This window comes from Gossypium hirsutum, chromosome D02, assembly GCF_007990345.1.
Source record: "Gossypium hirsutum isolate 1008001.06 chromosome D02, Gossypium_hirsutum_v2.1, whole genome shotgun sequence".
Classification (NCBI taxonomy): Eukaryota; Viridiplantae; Streptophyta; class Magnoliopsida; order Malvales; family Malvaceae; genus Gossypium; species Gossypium hirsutum.
This window is the reverse complement of record NC_053438.1, coordinates 2,222,518-2,244,270: the sequence shown is the minus strand read 5'-3', so window position 1 is coordinate 2,244,270 and position 21,753 is coordinate 2,222,518. Positions and strand designations below refer to the sequence as shown.

At 35.6% G+C, this 21,753-nt stretch overlaps 4 protein-coding genes across 5 annotated transcripts; 2 read left to right on the top strand and 2 right to left on the bottom strand.

Annotated features, from left to right (window-relative positions):
• Positions 1–8,747: 8,747 nt before the first annotated feature.
• On the bottom strand, positions 8,748–10,654 carry LOC107934815 (ras-related protein RABA5e). The gene is made up of 2 exons (XM_016867328.2): positions 10,075–10,654; positions 8,748–9,211 (listed from the first exon to the last, which is right to left on the bottom strand). Exons 1-2 carry the CDS (start codon positions 10,403–10,405, stop codon positions 8,895–8,897), a joined length of 648 nt encoding a protein of 215 aa, XP_016722817.2. The 5' UTR covers positions 10,406–10,654; the 3' UTR covers positions 8,748–8,894.
• A 1,943-nt stretch (positions 10,655–12,597) lies between these two features.
• Positions 12,598–17,468, top strand: LOC107934850 (30S ribosomal protein S1). Of its 2 annotated transcripts, none has more exons than XM_016867361.2 (11): positions 12,598–13,005; positions 13,157–13,316; positions 14,016–14,077; positions 14,194–14,353; positions 14,443–14,563; positions 14,672–14,753; positions 14,841–14,944; positions 15,039–15,117; positions 15,215–15,265; positions 15,345–15,465; positions 17,086–17,468. In XM_016867361.2, exons 1-10 carry the CDS (start codon positions 12,709–12,711, stop codon positions 15,426–15,428), a joined length of 1,200 nt encoding a protein of 399 aa, XP_016722850.1. In that variant the 5' UTR covers positions 12,598–12,708; the 3' UTR covers positions 15,429–15,465; positions 17,086–17,468. The 2 variants fall into 2 exon arrangements, with proteins under 2 accessions (XP_016722850.1, XP_040943944.1); XM_041088010.1 differs by lacking the exon at positions 17,086–17,468 and adding an exon at positions 15,883–16,543.
• Positions 16,897–18,216, bottom strand: LOC107934834 (putative wall-associated receptor kinase-like 11). The gene is made up of 2 exons (XM_016867345.2): positions 18,192–18,216; positions 16,897–18,096 (listed from the first exon to the last, which is right to left on the bottom strand). The coding sequence occupies exons 1-2, from the start codon at positions 18,214–18,216 to the stop codon at positions 16,898–16,900; spliced, it is 1,224 nt and encodes a 407-aa protein (XP_016722834.2). The 3' UTR covers position 16,897.
• Positions 18,217–18,668: 452 nt separating this feature from the next.
• Positions 18,669–19,666, top strand: LOC121214414 (uncharacterized). Its single transcript, XM_041088011.1, has one exon. The coding sequence runs from the start codon at positions 18,873–18,875 to the stop codon at positions 19,638–19,640; it is 768 nt and encodes a 255-aa protein (XP_040943945.1). The 5' UTR covers positions 18,669–18,872; the 3' UTR covers positions 19,641–19,666.
• The last annotated feature ends 2,087 nt before the right edge of the window (positions 19,667–21,753 follow it).

Genomic DNA, 21,753 nt, shown 5'->3' with positions numbered 1-21,753 from the left:
TCTCCTATTTACGGATTAGGGAGGGGTTATGAATAGTTCTAGGCATTATATTAGAAAACACAGATATAATCAAAACCTATGATAAAATTTTTCAAAAAAAATTAAAATGTTTGTGTCTATGTAGCTGGTGGGTCTGATATCAATAAGAGTTTGGGTCAAACCCACGGGCCTTTTCCCATGCAATAAGAAATCTATTTTGAATATAATATATATTTTTACATATTTTAACAAATCGACGATTAGATTATTAATACAATGCTATTTTACATCTACTTAGATCTTTTTCATTTACTCAAAATTCAATGTAAAATAATAAAATAATAAAATATGATGATGAAACTATTGAAATATAAATTATAAAAAAAATTAAAATAAGTAGAAAGTGAATATATACATTGAATTCCTTCAATGTTTTTTTTTTTAAGATTTAAACTTTAAATTTAGATTTTTTTTTTCAAAAATTCACATCATGAGTTTAAATTGTAGGGAAAATCTTGTTTATGATGAATGAATGGACACTAATTTACTCTTATAAGTAAAAGTGAGTCAAGTAAATGTAAATGTAAATGTAAATGTAAATGTAAAAGAACATTCTTTTGATTTTTGCCCCAAAATTAACTTATAAATTGCCATAAATTTCTTATATGATTATATTGGCGCAACCTTTCTCCTTTTATGTTGATTTGAGCTATCGGAGACTCTTCTCTCTGAACAATATATTCATGCATTATCAACCCATTGGAAGACACTTTAGTTTGAAATACTATGGTCTAATAAAAAAAAATCAGCATTGGAAACTTCGATTTTGAATGGTTGTAGTGTTTAAATGAGATATTGGTGCTCCTAAACTATTTAAGTTGAATTTGAAAAACAAAAATTCAATTCAATTCGATAATTATCGAGCCAAGCTTGAGCTATGATTGAGCCAAATTCGAGCTTAGTAATATTTCATTCAAACGGATCACGAGTCTTATCGAGCTTTTCATATTTTATATTATTATACGTTATTACTCTTAATATGTATTATTAACTCTAAACTTAATTATTGAGCCAAGCTCAAGCTTAAAATTAAATGTTTGATCGAGTTTAATAGTATTTGGGCTCGGCTCAGTTGCATCAAACCCCTATTTGTATGTACAATGTTTATTGTTGTTTGCTTGAATTTTGTTTGTTTATTTGTTTCCTTATTGTTTTTGTGTATTTTTTTTTTGAAAAGCAATTACAAGATCATGTAGCCGGTGAGGGTAGTCCGTACCAAATCATGTCTCATGTACACTAATTAAGCCCATATAGCTAATGCTATCAGCTACTCTATTAGCTGATCTAGGAACATAACAAAAATGTAAAGAGCAAAAGCAAGAAAACATTAGCCTTATTAACAAAAAGACCCAAATGTGTTAAGCCTAGAGTAACATTTGAGATTCTAGAAACAAAAAAAAAAATATCAATCTCAATAATAATATTCATGAAGTCCATCTCTTAAGCAAAGTCCCCATTCGAACAGCGTAGGCCTTTGCCCATGTAGCATCCCAACACTCAAACAAGTGCTGTGCAAAACCACCTCAGAGTGTCGCATAATATAATTTGTTGATTCTTTAAACAATTTTATTATAGATTCTGATTATATTTGTTTTTAAAATAATGTTTAAAATTACTCATAACTTCACTCAAACCCATAAATAGGAGAATAATGCGCTTCAGTGCACTCAAACCCACGTCCTCTTGCATTGGCAATAATGCTCATGTCAATTGAGCTAAGACTCAATCGACTAATTTGTTAATTTTTTTTAATACTTCATCGCCATTTTATGATCCATGTTTAGGATTCGTGACTATCTCTCTTAACAATATTGTACCACCACACCTCACACTTATTAGTATTTAAGTATAATATAAATGTGATTATCCTTCTTACTTTCTAAAAATAATTTTATTTGAGCAGATTTTATATTTAGGTAAACACCATTGATATGATTTATTAACTTTATCCTAATGCATAAATTTTCAATGTAACATTTACCTCATTTTCGTTCAATTTGTGAGTGTGTAAAATATAATAAACTCAATAAAGAAATTCATTTAATCTAAAAACAAAAATTAAATAGGGATAGATCTTAAAACTATACATAAACTTTGTTTCAATATGCCATGTCATATATAAAGTTTGATTTTGTGCTATTTTATACATGGAATTTTAATTGGATTCAATATTCACAAATCACTAACATTATCATCGAATTAGTACCATTTTAAGTTGATATACTGTATAACACAAATAATTATATTAATCCAATATGAAAATAAATATATGTATTCATTTCTTTAAATGTGTATAATTTGAATCAAAATTAAAATTTCTTGTACATATGAATCATAATTCAAATTTAATGTGTATAATTACATTAACTCAAATTTTATATATCAAACTGTACGTTAAATTAAAATTCATATATAGATTTAATATTTAACCAACTAAATATTTGGAAAAAGATGCAACATATAAAAGTTTTTTAAATATAAAAAAATAAAAATTTAAAAATAATCTTGACAGTGGATGTTACTTCCACATAAGAAAGTCATACCTTCCTTCAGTTATGTTAGGTTTTATTGCAGTAAAAATATAATGGAGGCATCTGTATTAAAAGTTAGATTACATTTTGTTACTTTTATTCAAAAAATGAGTAGATTGATCCTTCTGTTGGGTGTGGGTCCCACTATGTGGGAAACCCATATTTTCTGCCACAATGTTTTGCCTTCCTTTTCTTTTGGTTTTGTCAAAAGCCAATTTTTTGGCTTATTAACGTGGGAGTGGGCAGAAATTTCTGCAGAGAGCTAAAAAAAAAATAGAGAGAAAGAGAATAGAAAAATCAGTTTTTCAAGCTTGGTGCAGCAGTGATCAACTCTTCGATCGAAGGTCCATCCGTGGTTCGATTGAGCTGATTTTTGGACAGCAGCTAGGTGATAAGGTGTTCTTGACTTTGTACGGTCGGATTTTTCATCCGAGTCTTGTAGCGTCGGAAATACCCATTTTTCAGCAGCTACGTTTTTTGGTGATGTTCTCTCATTTTTCTCTCTTTTGCTAAAGATTACATGTTGTTAGCCTTGTCGGAGTTGAATGCTTGTTGTAGGCTTGATATTGTGATCTTGTAGTCGAACATTTGATGATAGTAGAGCTCTTTATCGGACTCTAAAGTCCCGTGGTTTTTTACCCTTGATTTAAAGGGGTTTTCCACGTAAAAATACCGGTGTCTCTATTTATTTTTGTTGTGGTTGCATTAGTTGATTTGTGGTTGATTAAGGTTGCTAGAGAACATATCTTGTGCTATTGTGCTTGCCATAATTTTTGACAGGAGTTATAAGGAGAGAAAGAACACCGGTTGTGCTTTCGCTTTGTTTCGGTTGTTCGGTTTCTTCCCAACAAACTGGTACCAAAGCTTGGTTATTGTGTCAGATAATTATGGAAATTAATACGAGCAAGATGATTATGTTGAATGGCACAAATTATCAACTTTGGCGGAATAAAATGAAGGACTTGTTGTTTGTGAAGGCTTTGCATCTTCCGGTCTTTACTACTCAAAAACCCGATTCGAAAAGTGATGAAGAATGGGAATTTGAGCATCAACAAGTGTGTGGCTTTATTCGACAATTTGTTGAAGAAAATGTTTACAACCACATTGATCAGGAGACACATGCTCGAACATTGTGGGAGAAGCTTGAAAGCTTGTATGCTTCGAGGTCGGGCAATAACAAGTTGTTTTTGCTGAAGAAAATGATGGCGCTGAAATATAAAGAAGGAATGTCTATAGCTGACCATGTTAGTGAATTTCAGAGTATGATGAATCAGTTGCTTGGTATGGGTGTCAAATTTGATGACGAGATTTTAGGACTTTGGTTGCTTGCTACTCTACCAGACTCTTGGGAGACCTTTCGAGTCTCACTCATTAATTCTGCCCCACAGGGTATTATTACTTTGGATTTGGCTAAGAGTGGTGTGTTGAATGAAGAGGTTAGAAGAAGATCTCAGGGTTCTACATCACAGTCCGAGGTGTTGGTTATCGAGAACAGGGGGAGAAACAGAGACAAAGATGGAAAGGGTAGAGATAAAAGTCGAAGCAAGTCAAGATCGAGATACAAGAATCTTGAGTGTCATCATTGTGGTAAGAAAGATCATATCAAGAAATATTGCTTTAAGTGGAAGAAAGAGAACAAAGGTGGTGGTGATAAACACGATCGGAATGACGATGAAAAATTCGAGCGTGTTGCTACTGTTACTCGTGAAGATCTGTTAGTTATTTGTGATGAGAATTTGGTCAACCTAGCATGCGACGAGACTAGTTGGGTGATTGATACTGGTGCATCACTTCATGTCACGTCGAGGAAGGAATTCTTCACATCTTATACTCCTGGTGATTTTGGGGTATTGAAGATGGGTAATGATGGTTTGGTTTCGGTTATTGGTATGGGAGATGTTAGCTTGGTAAGTAACAATGGAACAAAGTTAACTCTCAAGGATGTCAGACATGCACCGGATGTCCGTTTGAATTTGATTTCTGCAGGAAAGCTTGATGATGAGGGATTCTGTAACACCTTCAGTGAAGGGCAGTGGAAGCTGACTAAAGGCTCTTTGGTTGTGGCTCGAGGAAAGAAGAGTTCAAATTTGTACTTGATGCAAGCTTTGACTTCTCGAGAGACGGTGAATGTGACATTGAATGACAACTCAACTGAGTTGTGGCATAAACGACTCAGTCACATGAGTGAGAAGGGGCTTAGCTGTTTAGCGAAGAAGAATCAACTTTCGGGTTTAAAGAATGCTACACTGAAGAATTGTGCTCATTGTCTAGCAGGAAAGCAGAAAAGAGTTTCATTTAGAAGCCATCCTCCTCATAGGAAATCAGAGTTGCTAGAGTTGGTCCATTCAGATGTTTGTGGTCCGATAAAAGTAAGATCACATGGGGGTGCACTTTACTTTGTGACTTTCATTGATGATTGTTCAAGAAAGCTATGGGTTTACACTTTGAAGTCTAAAAATCAAGTCTTTGAGGTGTTTAAATAGTTTCAAGCATCAGTTGAAAGGGAAACTGGGAAAAAGTTGAAGTGCATTCGTACTGATAATGGTGGCGAGTACACAGGGTCGTTTCATGAGTATTGTCTGCGACAGGGAATCAGACATCAGAGAACACCACCAAAGACTCCACAGTTAAATGGGTTAGCTGAAAGAATGAACCGAACATTGATTGAGAGAGTCAGATGTTTGTTGTCAGATGCAAAGTTACCAAGATCATTTTGGGCTGAAGCTTTGAATACAGTGACACGTGATAAATCTGTCTCCTAGTGTTCCTTTGAAAGGTGATGTGCCAGATAGAGTTTGGTTTGGTAAAGACGTGTCATATGATCACCTACGTGTGTTCGGTTGTAAAGCATTTGTTCATGTTCCAAAGGATGAAAGATCCAAGTTGGATGCCAAGGCTCGACAATGCATTTTTATTGGTTATGGTCTAGATGGTGAGTTTGGTTATAGACTCTATGATCCAGTTCAGAAGAAACTCGTGAGAAGCAGAGATGTTGTCTTCATTGAGGATCAGACCATTGATGACATTGATAAGACGGAGAAAGTGGATTCACAAGGTAGTGGTGACTTGATCGATGTGAATCCGGTTCCCCTAGACTCTTCACCAGATCCTATCCAGGATGATGTGCATGGTGATGTTAGTGGTGACCATCAGACTATAGGTGACTTTGATACTCACATGGATGATGTTGTGAATGATCAACAACAAGCACCTATAGCTCCACCAGCAGTTCCACTTCGAAGGTCTTCCAGAGATCGACGATCTTCTGTCAGGTATTCTCCTGATGAATATGTTCTTTTGACTGACGAGGGAGAACCTGAATGTTATGAAGAGGCTATGGAGAGTGAATGCAAAGATCAGTGGGTTGAAGCGATGAAAGACGAACTTCAATCCTTGCATGAGAACCATACTTTTGAATTGGTGAAACTGCCTAAGGGCAAAAGAGCTTTGAATAATCGGTGGGTTTACAGGTTGAAGCAAGAAGAGAAGTCTTCATCTCCACGATACAAAGCTAGATTGGTCGTCAAGGGTTATACTCAGAAAAAGGGGGTTGATTTTGAAGAAATATTTTCTCCGGTTGTGAAGATGTCCTCTATCAGAACTATACTGAGTTTGGCAGCTTGTTATGACCTAGAGGTTGAACAAATGGATGTGAAAACTGCTTTTCTTCATGGTGACTTGGAAGAAGAGCTTTACATGGAGCAGCCAGAGGGTTTTGTTGCACAAGGGGAAGATGACTATGTGTGCAGATTGAAGAAGAGCTTGTATGGTTTGAAGCAAGCTCCAAGGCAATGGTACAAGAAGTTTGAGTCTGTTATGGGGGAGCAAGGCTACAAGAAGACTACTTCTGATCATTGTGTGTTTGTTAAGAGATTCTCTGGTGATGATTTTATTATTCTTTTGCTCTATGTTGATGATAGGCTTATTGTTGGTCAGAATGCTTCTAGAATTGAGAAGTTGAAACAAGAGTTGAGTAAATCCTTTGCAATGAAGGATTTGGGGCCAGCAAAGCAAATTCTTGGCATAAGACTGACACGTGATAGAAAGGCCAAGAAATTATGGTTATCACAAGAGAGGTACATTGAGAAAGTACTTCAAAGGTTTAGTATGGACAAAGCTAAAGCGGTGAATACTCCATTTGCTATGCACTTTAGATTGAGTGTTAAGCATAGTCCTTCCACAGAAAAGGAGAAGGAAGAGATGCAGAAAATTCCTTACTCTTCAGCCGTGGGTAGTTTGATGTACGCAATGGTTTGCACGAGACCAGACTTGGCTTATGCCGTTGGTACAGTTAGTCGGTTTCTTTCTAATCCAGACAGAGAGCATTGGAATGCAGTGAAGTGGATTATGAGATATCTTCGTGGCACTTCCAACATGAAACTTTGTTTCGGCAATGAGAAACCTGTTCTTGTTGGGTATACAGATTCAGACATGGCCGGAGACATTGACTCGAGGAGATCTACTTCAGGTTACTTAATCACTTATGCAGGGGGAGCTGTGGCATGGCAATCGAGACTGCAAAAGTGTGTTGCATTGTCCACCACCGAATCAGAGTTCATTGCAGCAACCGAAGCGTGTAAGGAGATGCTTTGGATGAAGAAGTTTGTGCATGAGCTTGGTTTTACTCAAGAGAAGTATGTCCTGTACTGTGATAGCCAGAGTGCTATTCATCTTGGTAAGAACTCAACTTTTCATGCTAGATCTAAGCATATTGATGTGAGGTACCATTGGATACGAGATGTTCTTGAAGCTAAGCTGTTAGAGCTTGATAAGATACACACTAATGATAATGGTACTGATATGTTGACGAAGGCCTTACCAAGAGGAAAGTTTAAAGCATGTTGTTTGACCTCCGGCATGGAGGCATTCCCCACATAGTTGGAGGGGGAGATTTGTTGGGTATGGGTCCCACTATGTGGGAAACCCATATTTTCTGCCACAATGTTTTGCCTTCCTTTTCTTTTGGTTTTGTCAAAAGCCAATTTTTTGGCTTATTAACGTGGGAGTGGGCAGAAATTTCTGCAGAGAGCTAAAAAAAAAAATAGAGAGAAAGAGAATAGAAAAATCAGTTTTTCAAGCTTGGTGCAGCAGTGATCAACTCTTCGATCGAAGGTCCATCCGTGGTTCGATTGAGCTGATTTTTGGACAGCAGCTAGGTGATAAGGTGTTCTTGACTTTGACTGTCGAATTTTTCATCCGAGTCTTGTAGCGTCGGAAATACCCATTTTTCAGCAGCTACGTTTTTTGGTGATGTTCTCTCATTTTTCTCTCTTTTGCTAAAGATTACATGTTGTTAGCCTTGTCGGAGTTGAATGCTTGTTGTAGGCTTGATATTGTGATCTTGTAGTCGAACATTTGATGATAGTAGAGCTCTTTATCGGACTCTAAAGTCCCGTGGTTTTTTACCCTTGATTTAAAGGGGTTTTCCACGTAAAAATACCGGTGTCTCTATTTATTTTTGTTGTGGTTGCATTAGTTGATTTGTGGTTGATTAAGGTTGCTAGAGAACATATCTTGTGCTATTGTGCTTGCCATAATTTTTGACAGGAGTTATAAGGAGAGAAAGAACACCGGTTGTGCTTTCGCTTTGTTTCGGTTGTTCGGTTTCTTCCCAACACCTTCTACATTAGATTAAAGAGCAATATGATTTTAGTTAAAAAATGTATCCATTTTTTCTGTTAAAAACTAAACTCTATATATCAATCTGTGGTGCACGTGGCATGACATATGCCCAGGGGCGGATTTAGGGGGCTGATAGAGCCCCAACCCCCCTAAAATAGAAAAATAAATTATTTGAACTATTTATAATTTATAAAATTTTAAATTAGTAATGGTAAATTACACTTTGGCCCCCAAAAAAGATAAAAAAATTGATTTAATCCTCTAAAATTTATAAAAATATAGGCTATTAAAATGATAAAATTATATTTTTACTATCATAAAAATATATAATCTAATTCCAGTCCCCAAAATTTTTTTTTGACTTCTCCCCTGCCCCGCGAGTCGTATTTCTAGATCTGCCATTGCACATGTCACTGTTTGATTATTCTGTCAGCCACGCTAATTTTTAAGAGTACAAATGTATGAAAATTTTAACAAAAAGGACCAATTTACTCTTTTGATCTAACATTTAAGAACTAATTTATCTATTTTCTAAGTAGAGGGGACAAAATACAATTTAACTCTAGAATAGAACTCCATTATACTTTTAGTAATTCAAAACCAAAAGTTTTCAAATTCCATTATATAACAAAGTTAATGCAAGGCAAAAAGACAGTAATATTAGAAAACCCTTTTGATATTGCAATGGAAAGAAACATAAAACTATGAAGAACAACATGCGTACTTGGTCTTAGATTGCTTCAACTCATCATCATTCACTAGGCTTACCCTATTAACACTTAACCTGGCTTTGTACGAATCCGAACTCAACACTTTCCGGCTCACATTGTTATAGATCTCTCGGATAACGATCTCGAACGCAGTCCAGACATTGGTCGAATCGAGCGCAGACGTCTCGATGAAGAACAACCCTTCGGATTCTGCCAAGCTTTTACCTTCATCTAAGCTCACTTCCCTTGTGTTTTCCAAATCGCATTTGTTCCCTACCAGCATTTTTGCCACTGTTGTATCCGAATGTGCTGCAAGTTTTGATTCGTGATAAACAATTTGAAATAACGTATAAAAATCCAAAAGAAGCATGGCTTATGCTATCAGTAGCAATAAAATTTGTTCCACAGAGGTTACAAATAAAAAATTGGGTAAATACGTAATTTTTTTTCGCCACTCAATTATAAAAAATTACAAAACAGTCACTGGATTATTCGATTTTATCTTCTTTTTATCACCAACTATAAAATGATTAACAAAAAACAGTTTTTAAATTGATATACTAGCAAATTTAATCCTCAATATTTATACATTATGTCAACTTAATTTTGATTTTAAAAAATTAAATTTTAACATTTATATATTGTGTAATTTGATTTTTTTATAGTTTTATTTTTCTATGTGACATTTTAATCGAAAATGAAAAAAAAAATACACCAGTACAAAATTTAATATTAATATTTAAAACTGTACTTTTTAGTACCTGGTAGAAACGAAGATAGTGTACAATATTATTATTATTTTTTAAATAATTTTATTATAGATTCTTATTATATCTGTTCTTTTAATATAATATTTAAAATTATTCATAATTTTTATCTAATTTATGAAAGATAATACATTTCAGAATCCATATATTCTACGTTAACAATAATATCTATGTTAATTGAGTTAAATCTCTTTATGCATTATTACCCTTGTTTTTCGGATTGTACTTCAACTATATTTTAAGAAGAAAGAAAGCAAACAAATGAAAATCAGATACTGTTGTTTCAAGAGGTTGAAATCCCAACCATGCAATTCCGAGCATAAAACCAACAAGAAAAAAAAAAAAACTTTCTCAGTAACCCAAAAACCAGAACAAGAGCCAGAAGAAGAAAGAAGAAGCACTTACAGTTAAGCTCATCAAGCCACCGAGCAACGTTATCGAACGTAGCTCTTCGGCTAATATCATAAACCAACAAAGCACCGAAAGCACCCCTGTAATAAGCCGAAGTTACAGCACGGAAACGTTCTTGGCCCGCAGTGTCCCAAATCTGAGCTTTAACTTCTTTTCCGTCGATTTCAACGCTCTGGGTTTGAAACTCAACTCCAATGGTTTCTTTTGAGTGAGCGTTGAACTCGTTTCGTGCGAATCGAGAAAGGAGGTTGGATTTACCGACGGCTGAATCTCCTATTATCACTATTTTGAATAAGTACTCTTCCACTGTTTCATCGTCTGACATTTTTTTTGGCTTGCTTTCTGGCTATGGGTGGTTTTTTTTTTCTCTTTGGGATTGTTTGGGTGGTGGGAAAATGAATGAAATAGGATTTAACGTGAAAGTAAACAGGGGAGGGAAGAAGGAAGAGGAGAAAGTTGCAGACACCAACGGTGGACCTGGTTCTGTAATGGGGAGTTAATTACTAAGCCCACGCGCTTGTTATGTTTTCTTTTTTAAATTTTGAAAATATAACTCTTTTCATAATTTTCAATTTTTCCATCACATTATTACTTTTTAGAACATTTATACATATTTTATCAATAGTTTCTTCCTTTTAACTCCCTCCTCTTTTCATACATTATAAAATTTAATTCTTATTTTTATTTATTTTTAGATTTAAAAATGTAAGTCCAATGATTAATACAGTTAAAATTATGTTAGGTTTTTTTTTTTATATTTTAAACGAGTCTATTTATCCTGTACGGTTTGCTTTTCTTTGTCATTATGGCCCTATTATTTTTTTTGGATCACCTCGATCCTCAACCTTCAAAATTTAAATAAATTATTTCTCTTTGGGTAGAAAAATTGATTGAAATGCAAAAATTTTAATGGTAGCGATGTGATAACCCACGTAACAATTTGTGTATACTTAATAAAAATTCAAAAAAATACATAAAATTAATAAAAATTTCAATTATCTACGGTAGTAATGAAGTACACATGAATTTTCATGCAAACTGTCACGCCAACAACAATTTAATCAACTATTTGTCCAAAGAAAAAAAATGACTAAAATTTGAAGGATGAAGATTAAAATAACAAAAGAAATAAATATTAAAGGCTAAATTTATTATTAAAAGTTGTGTCAAAAATAAAAATGTGCTTATTTTGATGTAAATTAAATATAAAAACAATTCATAAATTTTCTAAAAATATAAAAATATTTAAATGAAAATGAAAAATCTCCACAATTTTTGTTTTTTAATGTTTGTATGAATATTAATTTATGGCATATATAGATTTGAAGAATAGAAAATGATGTAAACATTAGTGGGCACCGCAAGTGGAAAGATGAAGCGCGTGGGGGAAAATAAAGCTTTCCTTGATAAAATTGTAACGGATGTAAGAAAAAATGGCAGTTGAGACGCGCGTCGCTATAAAATCCAAGCAAAGCATTCACTTTAGAATTGAATGAGATTGCAAGAGAGCAAACCTCCCCTCGTCTTAACCATTACCAATTGACCTTGCCAACCAAATCTCATAAAACCTAATCAATTTAGTATCAATGCACTTTTTTATTTTCAATTTTAGAATGTATTAATATTTGTTGATTGATTTTTAGCTCGATTGATTTAGACATTATTGTTAATACAGGAGTACGTGGATTTGAGTGTGCTAAAACACATTATCCTCCTATTTATGAGTTAAGGAGGGGCTATGAGTACTTCTAGGCATTATGTTTACCTATAACTCCTCTCCAACCCATAAATAAGAGGATAATACGCTTGAGTGCATTTAAATCCACGTCTTTCTATATTGATAATAATGATCATGCCAATCGAGCTATAGGAGTGGTACTTGAATTTATACTCCGTGACACTGATGATAAATTCGATGATGACACATGACAACTTATAAATTACATAATATATAAAATTAATATAATATAATATATTATAAACTTAGAAAACAAGCTAATCCATGTTTAAGTTTTGAAGGTTTGAGCTTTGATCCTGACCTATATTTTAAGTAGAGTTAATTTTTTTTGCCCAAACATATTTTTTGGGCTTAATATTTATGCCTAATTTTTTTTTTTAAATTTTCGACAAACCTTTAAATTTGGATAAATAACTCAACATTTGAACATGTCTACTTTTATGTATCCTTTCAAGTTTATCAAAATTTTAAAATAAATAAATATTTTAAAAACAAGTCAAATAAACTCAAAATTTAAGGTTGAATAATATTAAACATTTTAAAATTTAATTTTATTCAAATATTCAAAGATTCTAAACATGTACGAATTACTCGAACAAGTAAAAGCTTATTAAAAGGGCAAATAATTCAAGTCATATCAAAACCAGTAACAAGTACAATGAATGGTGCAATGGGAATTGAGGTAGCCAAACATGGCATGATCAAAGAGGGGGGACCAATGGTAAAAACAAATAGATTTCGAGAGGTAAACAGATGTGTGGGCATAGAAATGACACATAGCTTTCTAAAAACTGACCAGACACACCTTCCCAACTTGAATCAAATGTACAAAAATCATCATCCAATCTTCTTCTCCAACCCATATTTTCCCTTACCACCTTTTTCCCACAATGCCTGTATCCACTGCAACACTTGGCTCAGTTTCTTTCCTTTCTCAGCTCTTCAATCTCGATGTTTCCTCATTATCTTGTTTCGTACACCACACAAAGCTCTCCACTTTATACTCCAAACCTTCCCTTCTCAGAAAGCCTTCATCGTCATCATTATATCATCTTAAAGTCTCTGCTTCATCTGCTTCAGCTAATCCCAAGACTGATAACTCCCAACAAGCTGAAGCTGCTGTTACTGCTATTCTTGACAACTCTGTATCCACTGATGAGCTTAAACCAGCACCAGCACCAGCACGGGTGTGTTTTGTTTTTCCCCTTTTTTTTTTTAATGAGTTTTTCATTTTTATTCAACTTATGATAATGGGGGATGTATTTTTTTGGTTGTTCAAGTTCAGTGCTTTAATACTTTGTATATACAATCTAATACTTAGTTCCTGCAAAGAAGTAGAGGTCTGCTGATTGGAAGGCAGCTAGGGCATATTTGCACAGTGGGTTCATCTATGGAGGTAGAGTTGAAGGATTTAATGGTGGTGGTTTGCTGGTTCGCTTTTATTCGCTTGTGGGTTTCCTTCCTTTTCCTCAATTGAGTCCTTCACATTCTTGTAAAGGTACTGTTTTAATTGTGGATTTGCTCTCAATTTGGTTATGTATTTTGAAATTTGAAGTCTCAAATTTCCCAGTCTTTTTGACATTTTGAATATAGGTTAAGTAACATAGGAAAAAGGGTAAATTGCATACTTGCAAATGTGGATTATGGAATTGAGAAATGTTTGTTCTTACTTTCTAGTAGAATATCATATGTTGGGATGTTTTAGTAGACTGATTTGTATGCTTTAATTGAACATGTGATTTGTATGCTTGTTGGTTTTAAATACTTAGATTCGAGTCTCGTCATGTGCATGCATATGTCACGAGTGAGTTTTGTCTGGTTTTTTTCAATTCTTTATTGACCGTGCTTTGTATTAGTTTGATTCTACAGTATTAAATCTTTTGTTTGTACAAATGAGGCCCCAATCTAGGATACGGAAGGGGCTCAAATCCCACACAATGTTTCCTTGTAAGAGTGATTGCATGAATTAACTGAATTAAACTTGAGGTTCAAATACCTTTTATCCCTTGGCATAGATTTAAGATTGAATTTCTATGAAATCAAGTAATTTCCAGTCCTTTTGCCTTCTTAGCCTTTGTGCATGGACTTAAATGCAAAGAATATCTCAAGATTTTCTTTTTTTTATATTTTCAGTCCTTTTTATGATAGCACTGAAACCTAATCTATTACCATTTTTTTATGACAATATATGATGTAGAACCCAACAAAACTATCCATCAGATTGCCAAAGGTTTGGTTGGTTCAATTCTTTCAGTGAAGGTATTGAGTTTGTCTTTTATTTCAAATTTAATCTTTGCAATGTTAATGTTCTTCTTTCATTTCATAAAACATCCCTTCGATTTTAGTAATTCAAGTACTTCATCTTATTACTTTAGGTAATCCAAGCAGAAGAAGAGAGCAGGAAATTGATATTCTCGGAAAAGGAAGCTGTATGGACAAAGTTTTCTACACAAATTAATGTAGGCGATGTTTTTGAAGGAAAGGTCGGTTCTGTTGAGGATTATGGTGCCTTTGTTCACTTACGCTTCCCAGATGGTATTTTTGGTCTTTGATTTGTCTAGCTCTAGTTTCTCCATTCCATTTCTGCATTTTGTGAACCTTATTATCGTATAATTCTGATGCAGGACTTTATCATCTCACCGGACTAGTTCATGTCTCAGAGGTTTCTTGGGATTTAGTTCAAGATGTTCGAGACATCTTGACTGAGGGGGATGATGTTAGAGTGAAGGTTGTTAATATTGATCGGTGAGTTCGTGCAGCTTCTAGTGTTAACTACATTGTTGAATGAACATTCAGGCATGCGTATGAGAGAATATGATATTCCAAGGATGTTATTGTTGCGATTTTATGCAGGGGCAAGTCGAGGTTAACTCTATCAATCAAACAGTTGGAGGAGGATCCACTGTTGGAAACATTGGATAAAGTGATCCCTCAGGTTCGTGATTTGAACCTATAATTGATAATCTTCAACTTGAATTTTAGTTTCAATTCCATTGAGAATAAATGGGTTTAAACTTCTCAGGATGGTTCAGCCGATTCTGATTCCTTGACTACAAGCAATAGTAGTACCATTGAACCGCTTCCAGGGCTTGACGCAATATTTAAAGAGCTTCTGCAGGAAGACGGGTATGCTTTCGTTTCCTTTATTGGATTGTTTTTTACAAAATCAAAATCTTCATTAATGTTGTTTCATTTCTGTAATATTCATGTTCTTAACCAGTATAAATGATGTACGTATTAGTCGACAAGGGTTCGAAAAACGGGTAGTCTCTCAAGATTTGCAGCTTTGGCTTTCAAATGTAAGTTACTCTGTTCTTGATCATACATGAATACTTTTAAGAAAAATGAAAGTCCTGATAATATAATATCGTTAATTTTTCGATCATCCGGTTGCAGGCACCACCTAGTGACAATATGTTCACCCTCCTAGCTCGTGCAGGAAGACAGGTAAATCCGTCGTGTGATCATTTCGGTTCTTTCGTGTCGAACTTTTTCGCGTTTTAATCGGATTTTATTTCAAGTTCAGGTTCAGGAGATTCAACTGGCAACATCCCTTGATCAAGAAGGTATCAAAAAGGCTTTACAGCGAGTACTGGAACGTGTTCCTTGATTCTAATTTTCACTGCGACTGCTGTTTATCATTTCAGGTTATTTATCCAGTTTTTATAATTTTTTTTTAATCTTGTAATCTTGTTTTCCACTTTAATGTTTATTTTGTACAAAAAGTTATAGGAGTGGAGTACATACTCTAATCTATATGTGTTAATAGTTTATATCATAAACATTGATCCACATTCTTGGTGTTTATTTTGTTTAAAAATTAAAAGATTTAATTTACCCCCCAAAAAAAAAGAATTTAGTGCAGAGATTCGTTTACACCGGTATAAAACTTAAGTGATTTTACACTAATTCTTAACCTTTTATACTATTAGTATTGTAACAATCCACTTAAGTTACGGAAAATTTTACACTAGCGTAATTGGATATTTCTCTTATATTATAATTTGATTTTTGTCACCAACAAGTGTTGGATGTAATAATAAGACACATTATACTTTTAATAGGAGACTCGGGTTTGAACCATAGATGACATTGTCGGGAGGGATAACCACGAACCGCGAAAGGATTGGTCTCTATGGACTGTAAAACGGACTTGGAGGATACCTTGAATATATAGAAAAATAATTATTGTTGAGGGGAGGGCAATTTCTGTCGGAGAAGTTTTCAAAATGTCATTTGTTTGAGAGTCGATGGACCACTCAATGGGTTTATATTATCCTCAGTCAGGGTTTTTTTCTTTTTCGACTTTGTGGATAGCACGAACGTTTGAGGTGGCAGATTCACAGAAGATGAACGTCTCATAGGATTGTACATGGCACACAGTCACTTGCCAAGTAAGCGTGAGGATTTATGCTACCACTTGATGTTGCTCACATTTACTTGGCAAGTGATTGTGCGCCACGCACTTTTGCTCTGTGAACTCGCCTCTTCAATCAATTGGGCTCTTCGCAAAGTCGGAAGTCAAATCTTGATTAAGGCAATATCAACCTATTAAAGGGTTTGTTAGCTCTCAATGAACGATATTTCGGAAACTTCTTTAGAAAGAGTTGACCTCCCTTAATAGTATATTAAATATAAATTTCAAAAGTAAAACAGCTTAGAAATATAAATCAACCTCATATTTAAATATAGTTTCAAAAAGAGAGAGTAAAATACTAGTCTATTTACATGTTGAATCTAGGCAGCTTGGGGCTTGCAAACACAAGGTGAATTATGAAGGCATTGAAACTTGTGTTTTGAGACGTTTTTCAATGCTTAAGTCCCTAAGAATTAGATGAGAGCCAAACAAAAAAGAAAGAACAGTAATAAAGCGGTAAAATAAATCTTTTAAGAGATGGTTATACCTCTTTCCTTGAAATTGTCCATTCCTTGAGCTACTGAGAGTGCATAGTCTTTTCTTGATTGGGTGAGACGTCCAACGTCATTAACTTGACAAGGTCCTCCCCAAGGACTCCACTTTCTTTGCCTTGCTTTCTGCTTTCTCTCGACGCTTATTGGGTTGCGATGTTTACTTGCAGTTCAAAGTGTCACACTGTGATAAGTTACACTATCGTTTGTAATTGAACTAGACGTTGAACAAGAAGCAATATCCGAAGCTTCGATCATGTCATCTATATCAGAATCTTCATAGGCATTTTGTTCAATGACATTAGCTTCCTTCAACGATCTGATCTGTTCTAGTTCCATTGCAACTTTTGTCATTGTAGGTCTTTTCTTTCCATTGAGATTCAAGCATCTTTTTGCTAGCTTAGCCACCGCTACAATTTCTTCTTTTGCATTACCATTCATTACCAATGGATCAACAACGTTGAGTAAGGCATTCTCCTCCATTGAGAGTAGAAAAAAGTTTGCCAAGCTTCTCACCACTTCCTCTGATTCACTTGAAGAGATGGGTTTTTGTCCTGTTATAAGTTCAACAAGAACAACTCCAAAACTATACACATCACTCTTTTCTGTGAACTGGTTTGATCGAAAATACTCTGGATCCAAATATCCGAAAGTTCCTTGTACTCGAGTGGTTACATGAGTTTGCTCAAGCGCAACTGATATTGAAGTTCCGAAATCCGAAACTTTTGCATTGTATTTATCATCCAATAGTATGTTGCTAGATTTGATGTCTCGATGATAAATAGGGACAGAAGCAGCTGAATGCAAGTAGGATAAAGCATTTGCAGTTGCAATTGCAATTCGTAAGCGTATTTCCCAAGTCAATGGGAACTCTTCATTTGGCCTATGTAGGTCATATAGTGTCCCATTCGGGATGAACTCGTACACCAAAAAAGGGATTTTGGTCTCTAGGCAACATCCTAAAAGCTTAACCACATTTCTATGGTTAATTTGTGATAAAATTATCACCTCATTAATGAACTGTTTAAGCTTCTTATCATCTAATACCTTCTCTTCAACCAATTTAGACTTTTTAATAGCCACAATGTTGCCATCTGTCAACATTCCTTTATAAACAGTCCCTTGACCGCCTTGACCAAGAATTCGATTCTCGTTATAATAATCCGTCGCCTTTTCCAACTCCTTTGAAGTAAAAACTTTAATTTTCTCAACCTTACCTTCATTGTTGGACAATTGTTGTTGCAGTAGTAAGCCTCCATTTCTTTTAAAGTATTTCTGCTTCAGCTTGGTATTGTTTCTTCTTTTCAGAAGTTTGTGCGAATGCCATGCACCAAGTAGCACAAATATTGTCCCAATACTAGCTCCGCAACCTGTATTGTATGAAAGACATTACTTATTACTGCAATAGAGTAAATAAATAAAAAGACAAAGCATATATATATAGGTGTATTAATATGATTCATACTTTCTGCCAATAAGTGAATTATCATTAACTAAACGACAACAAATTGGTAAAAAGAAAGTAAATTTAATGTATACCTACGATGATGGGCAAAATTTGAGATCTTTTAGGGTCTTTTGTCATGATACTTGGACTTATGGATTTGCATATATCATCGATGTATTCATATCCTGCTGGACATGATGACTGTTAGAAATCAAACCCACTCCAAGCATAATCTAGAAGCATGAGACGTGGAGCAATTTTGTGCCATGCAAAGTGCTGAAATTTTAGCCATACAAAGTGCTCCATTATTGAGATGTTTTGTGGCTGGAAATTAAGTGGATTAATAGCCACATTTGTTGTCACTTTATCAGCCTATAAATAGAGGCTTGAACTTGTGTTGTAATGAAGAAAAAATGAGAAGAAAAAGAAATAAGAGTAGCAACGTGAGTGAGAGTGAGAAGGTTAGCAAACCTTGAGTGAGTTAAAATTTAGCAGCAGCTAGACTATCTAGTCATTGAGAAAATATTTGTAATCTTCGTATTGTAATATATTGAGTGTGTAATAAAAAGTAAATTTTCGGCCCATCACGTTTCCAACAAGTGGCATCAGAGCTACGGTTCGGAGCTTGGTTCGGAGTTCGGTTCGTGTCCGGTTCGTGTCCAGTTCGGAGTACTTTTGGTGTTCATCTAACAAGTCGATATGGGCGACGTAATTCAGCTACAAGTTCCACAATTGACGAAGACAAATTATGGAAATTGGAGCATTCGAATGAAGGCTTTGCTCGGTTCGCAAGATTGTTGGGAGATCGTTGAAAAAGGATACATCGAGCCCGGAGATGCCGCTACAGAAGCAGCTTTATCAAATGACGCTAAGAAGGCGTTACGAGAAGCACGAAAGAAGGATCAAAAGGCCTTGAATAGTATCTTTCAAGGTATGGATGAATCAACCTTCGAGAAAATATCAGATGTGAAGAACGCGAAGAATGCATGGGAGATTTTGCAAAAATCATTTCAAGGTGTAGAAAAAGCTAAAAAGGTACGCCTTCAGTCACTTAGAGCTGAATTTGAAATGTTAAAAATGAAGAGCTCCGAGAATATCGATGACTATGCCAATCGTGTAAAATCGGTGGTAAATGAAATGAAACGAAATGGAGAAACTCTTGACGAGGTAAGAGTGATGGAGAAAATTCTATGGTCACTCACACGCAAATTCGAGTACGTAGTCGTTGCCATCGAAGAATCAAAAGATTTGTCAAAGATGTCGCTCGAAGAACTTGTGGGTTCTCTGCAAGCCCATGAGCAAAAGATGAAGCTAAATGAAGATAGTGAAAATCTTGATCAAGCCTTGCATAGCAAGTTGTCCATCGACGACGGAGAAACAAGTAATAACTTTAACCAAGGAAGAGGAAACCGCAGAGGATACCGTGGAGGCTACCGTGGTGGAAACAGAGGAGGAAGAGGATCATGAGGACGTGGAAATCAATCATATGGGAGATATCAAGAAAATAAAGATTATCAAACATCCAACCGTGGACGTGGATCTAGAGGTCGTGGCCGAGGCAAATTTCAAGAAAATAAATCTCAGGTACAATGCTACAACTGTAACAAGTATGGACATTTCAGTTACGAGTGCAGATCAACACACAAAGTGGATGAAAGAAACCATGTAGCAGTCGCAGCAGAAGGCAACGAAAAAGTGGAATCAAGTGTCTTTCTCACTTACGGAGAAAATGAAGATCGCAAGAGAAGTGTGTGGTATCTCGACAACGGTGCAAGCAACCACATGTGTGGAAGAAAGGAGCTGTTCACAGAATTAGATGAAACAGTTCATGGACAAATAACTTTTGGAGACAACTCACATGCAGAAATCAAAGGAAAGGGCAAGGTTGTTATAACACAAAGGAATGGAGAGAAGAAGTACATCTCAGACGTTTACTACGTACCAGCTTTGAAGAGCAACCTGATCAGTCTTGGTCAACTCCTAGAAAAAGGATATGAAGTTCATATGAAAGACCGCTCACTCGCCATCAGGAACAAAAGTGGAGAATTAGTTGTTCGAGTTGATATGACGCGAAATCGTCTTTTCACCCTCGACATCGAGTCTGGAGAAGTAAAATGCATGAAGACGGATCTGAAGAATGAATCATGGTTGTGGCACTTAAGGTACGGACATCTCGGATTTTCTGGCTTGAAGCTGTTGTCGAAGACAAATATGGTGAATGGATTACCAAGTATTAATCATCCAGATCAACTGTGTGAAGCCTGTGTCAAAGGAAAGCAGCATAGGCAGAAATTTGAAGTAGGAAAATCTCGAAGAGCTAGAAGACCATTGGAAATTGTACACACCGACATATCTGGTCCGTACGACATTGAATCACTCGGTGGAAACAGGTACTACCTAACTTTTATTGATGATTATAGCAGAAAATGTTGGGTTTATTTTCTCAAAGCAAAATCGGAAGCCCTAGAAAAATTCAAGGAGTTCAAAGCAATGGTGGAAAAACAGAGTGGTCGATATTTGAAGATACTCAGATCCGATAGAGGAGGCGAGTATACTGCAAAGCTTTATGAAAGTTTCTGCAAGGATCATGGAATCATTCATCAGTTAACAGCCAGACGCACTCCACAACAAAACGGAGTTGCAGAAAGGAAGAATCGGACAATTCTGGATATGGCAAGAAGCATGATAAAAGGTAAACACCTTCCGAGAACTTTCTGGGCTGAAGCCGTTGAATGCGCAGTTTATCTGTTGAATCAATGTCCAACAAAAAGTGTAAGACACAAGACACCAGAAGAAGCATGGAGCGATCACAAGCCAAGAGTTGGACACCTCAAAATTTTTGGATGCATTGCATATGCACACGTTCCTGAGCAACAGAGGAAAAAGCTTGACGATAGAGGAGAGAAGTGTATCTTTATAGGCTATGACAAAAGAAGTAAGGCCTACAGACTTTATAATCCTCTTACTAAGAAATTGATTATCTCAAGAGATGTCGAGTTCGATGAAGCGGATTACTGGAGATGGAGTGAAGAAGAAAAGAAAGTGGAAGGATTATTTTCAACGAAGACGACAATGATGTCATCAACCAAAAAGAACAAGGCGATGATCAAAGTCCTGGTACAACAGCCCCTTCGTCACCAACCAGCAGCAGCGGAAGCAGCAGCTCAGATGAAGCACCCACAAGAACACGGAGTCTCAACGACATCTACAATTCTACGGAACCTGTAGAGACGCAGTTCGATTATTCACTATTCTGTCTAATGACAGAATGTGATCCAGTGACATACGAAGAAGCAATTGAAGACAATAAATGGAAGAAGGCCATGGACGAGGAGATTGCTGCAATAAGAAGGAATGACACGTGGGAGCTAACAAGTCTGCCAGAAGGACATAGCCCGATTGGTGTCAAGTGGGTGTACAAGACGAAGACCAACAAAGAAGGAAAAGTAGAGAAATACAAGGCAAGACTAGTCGCCAAAGGCTACAAGCAAAGACAAGGAGTGGACTATGATGAAATATTTGCTCCAGTCGCAAGAATAGACACAATTAGGCTTCTTATAGCGGTCGCAGCACAATACAA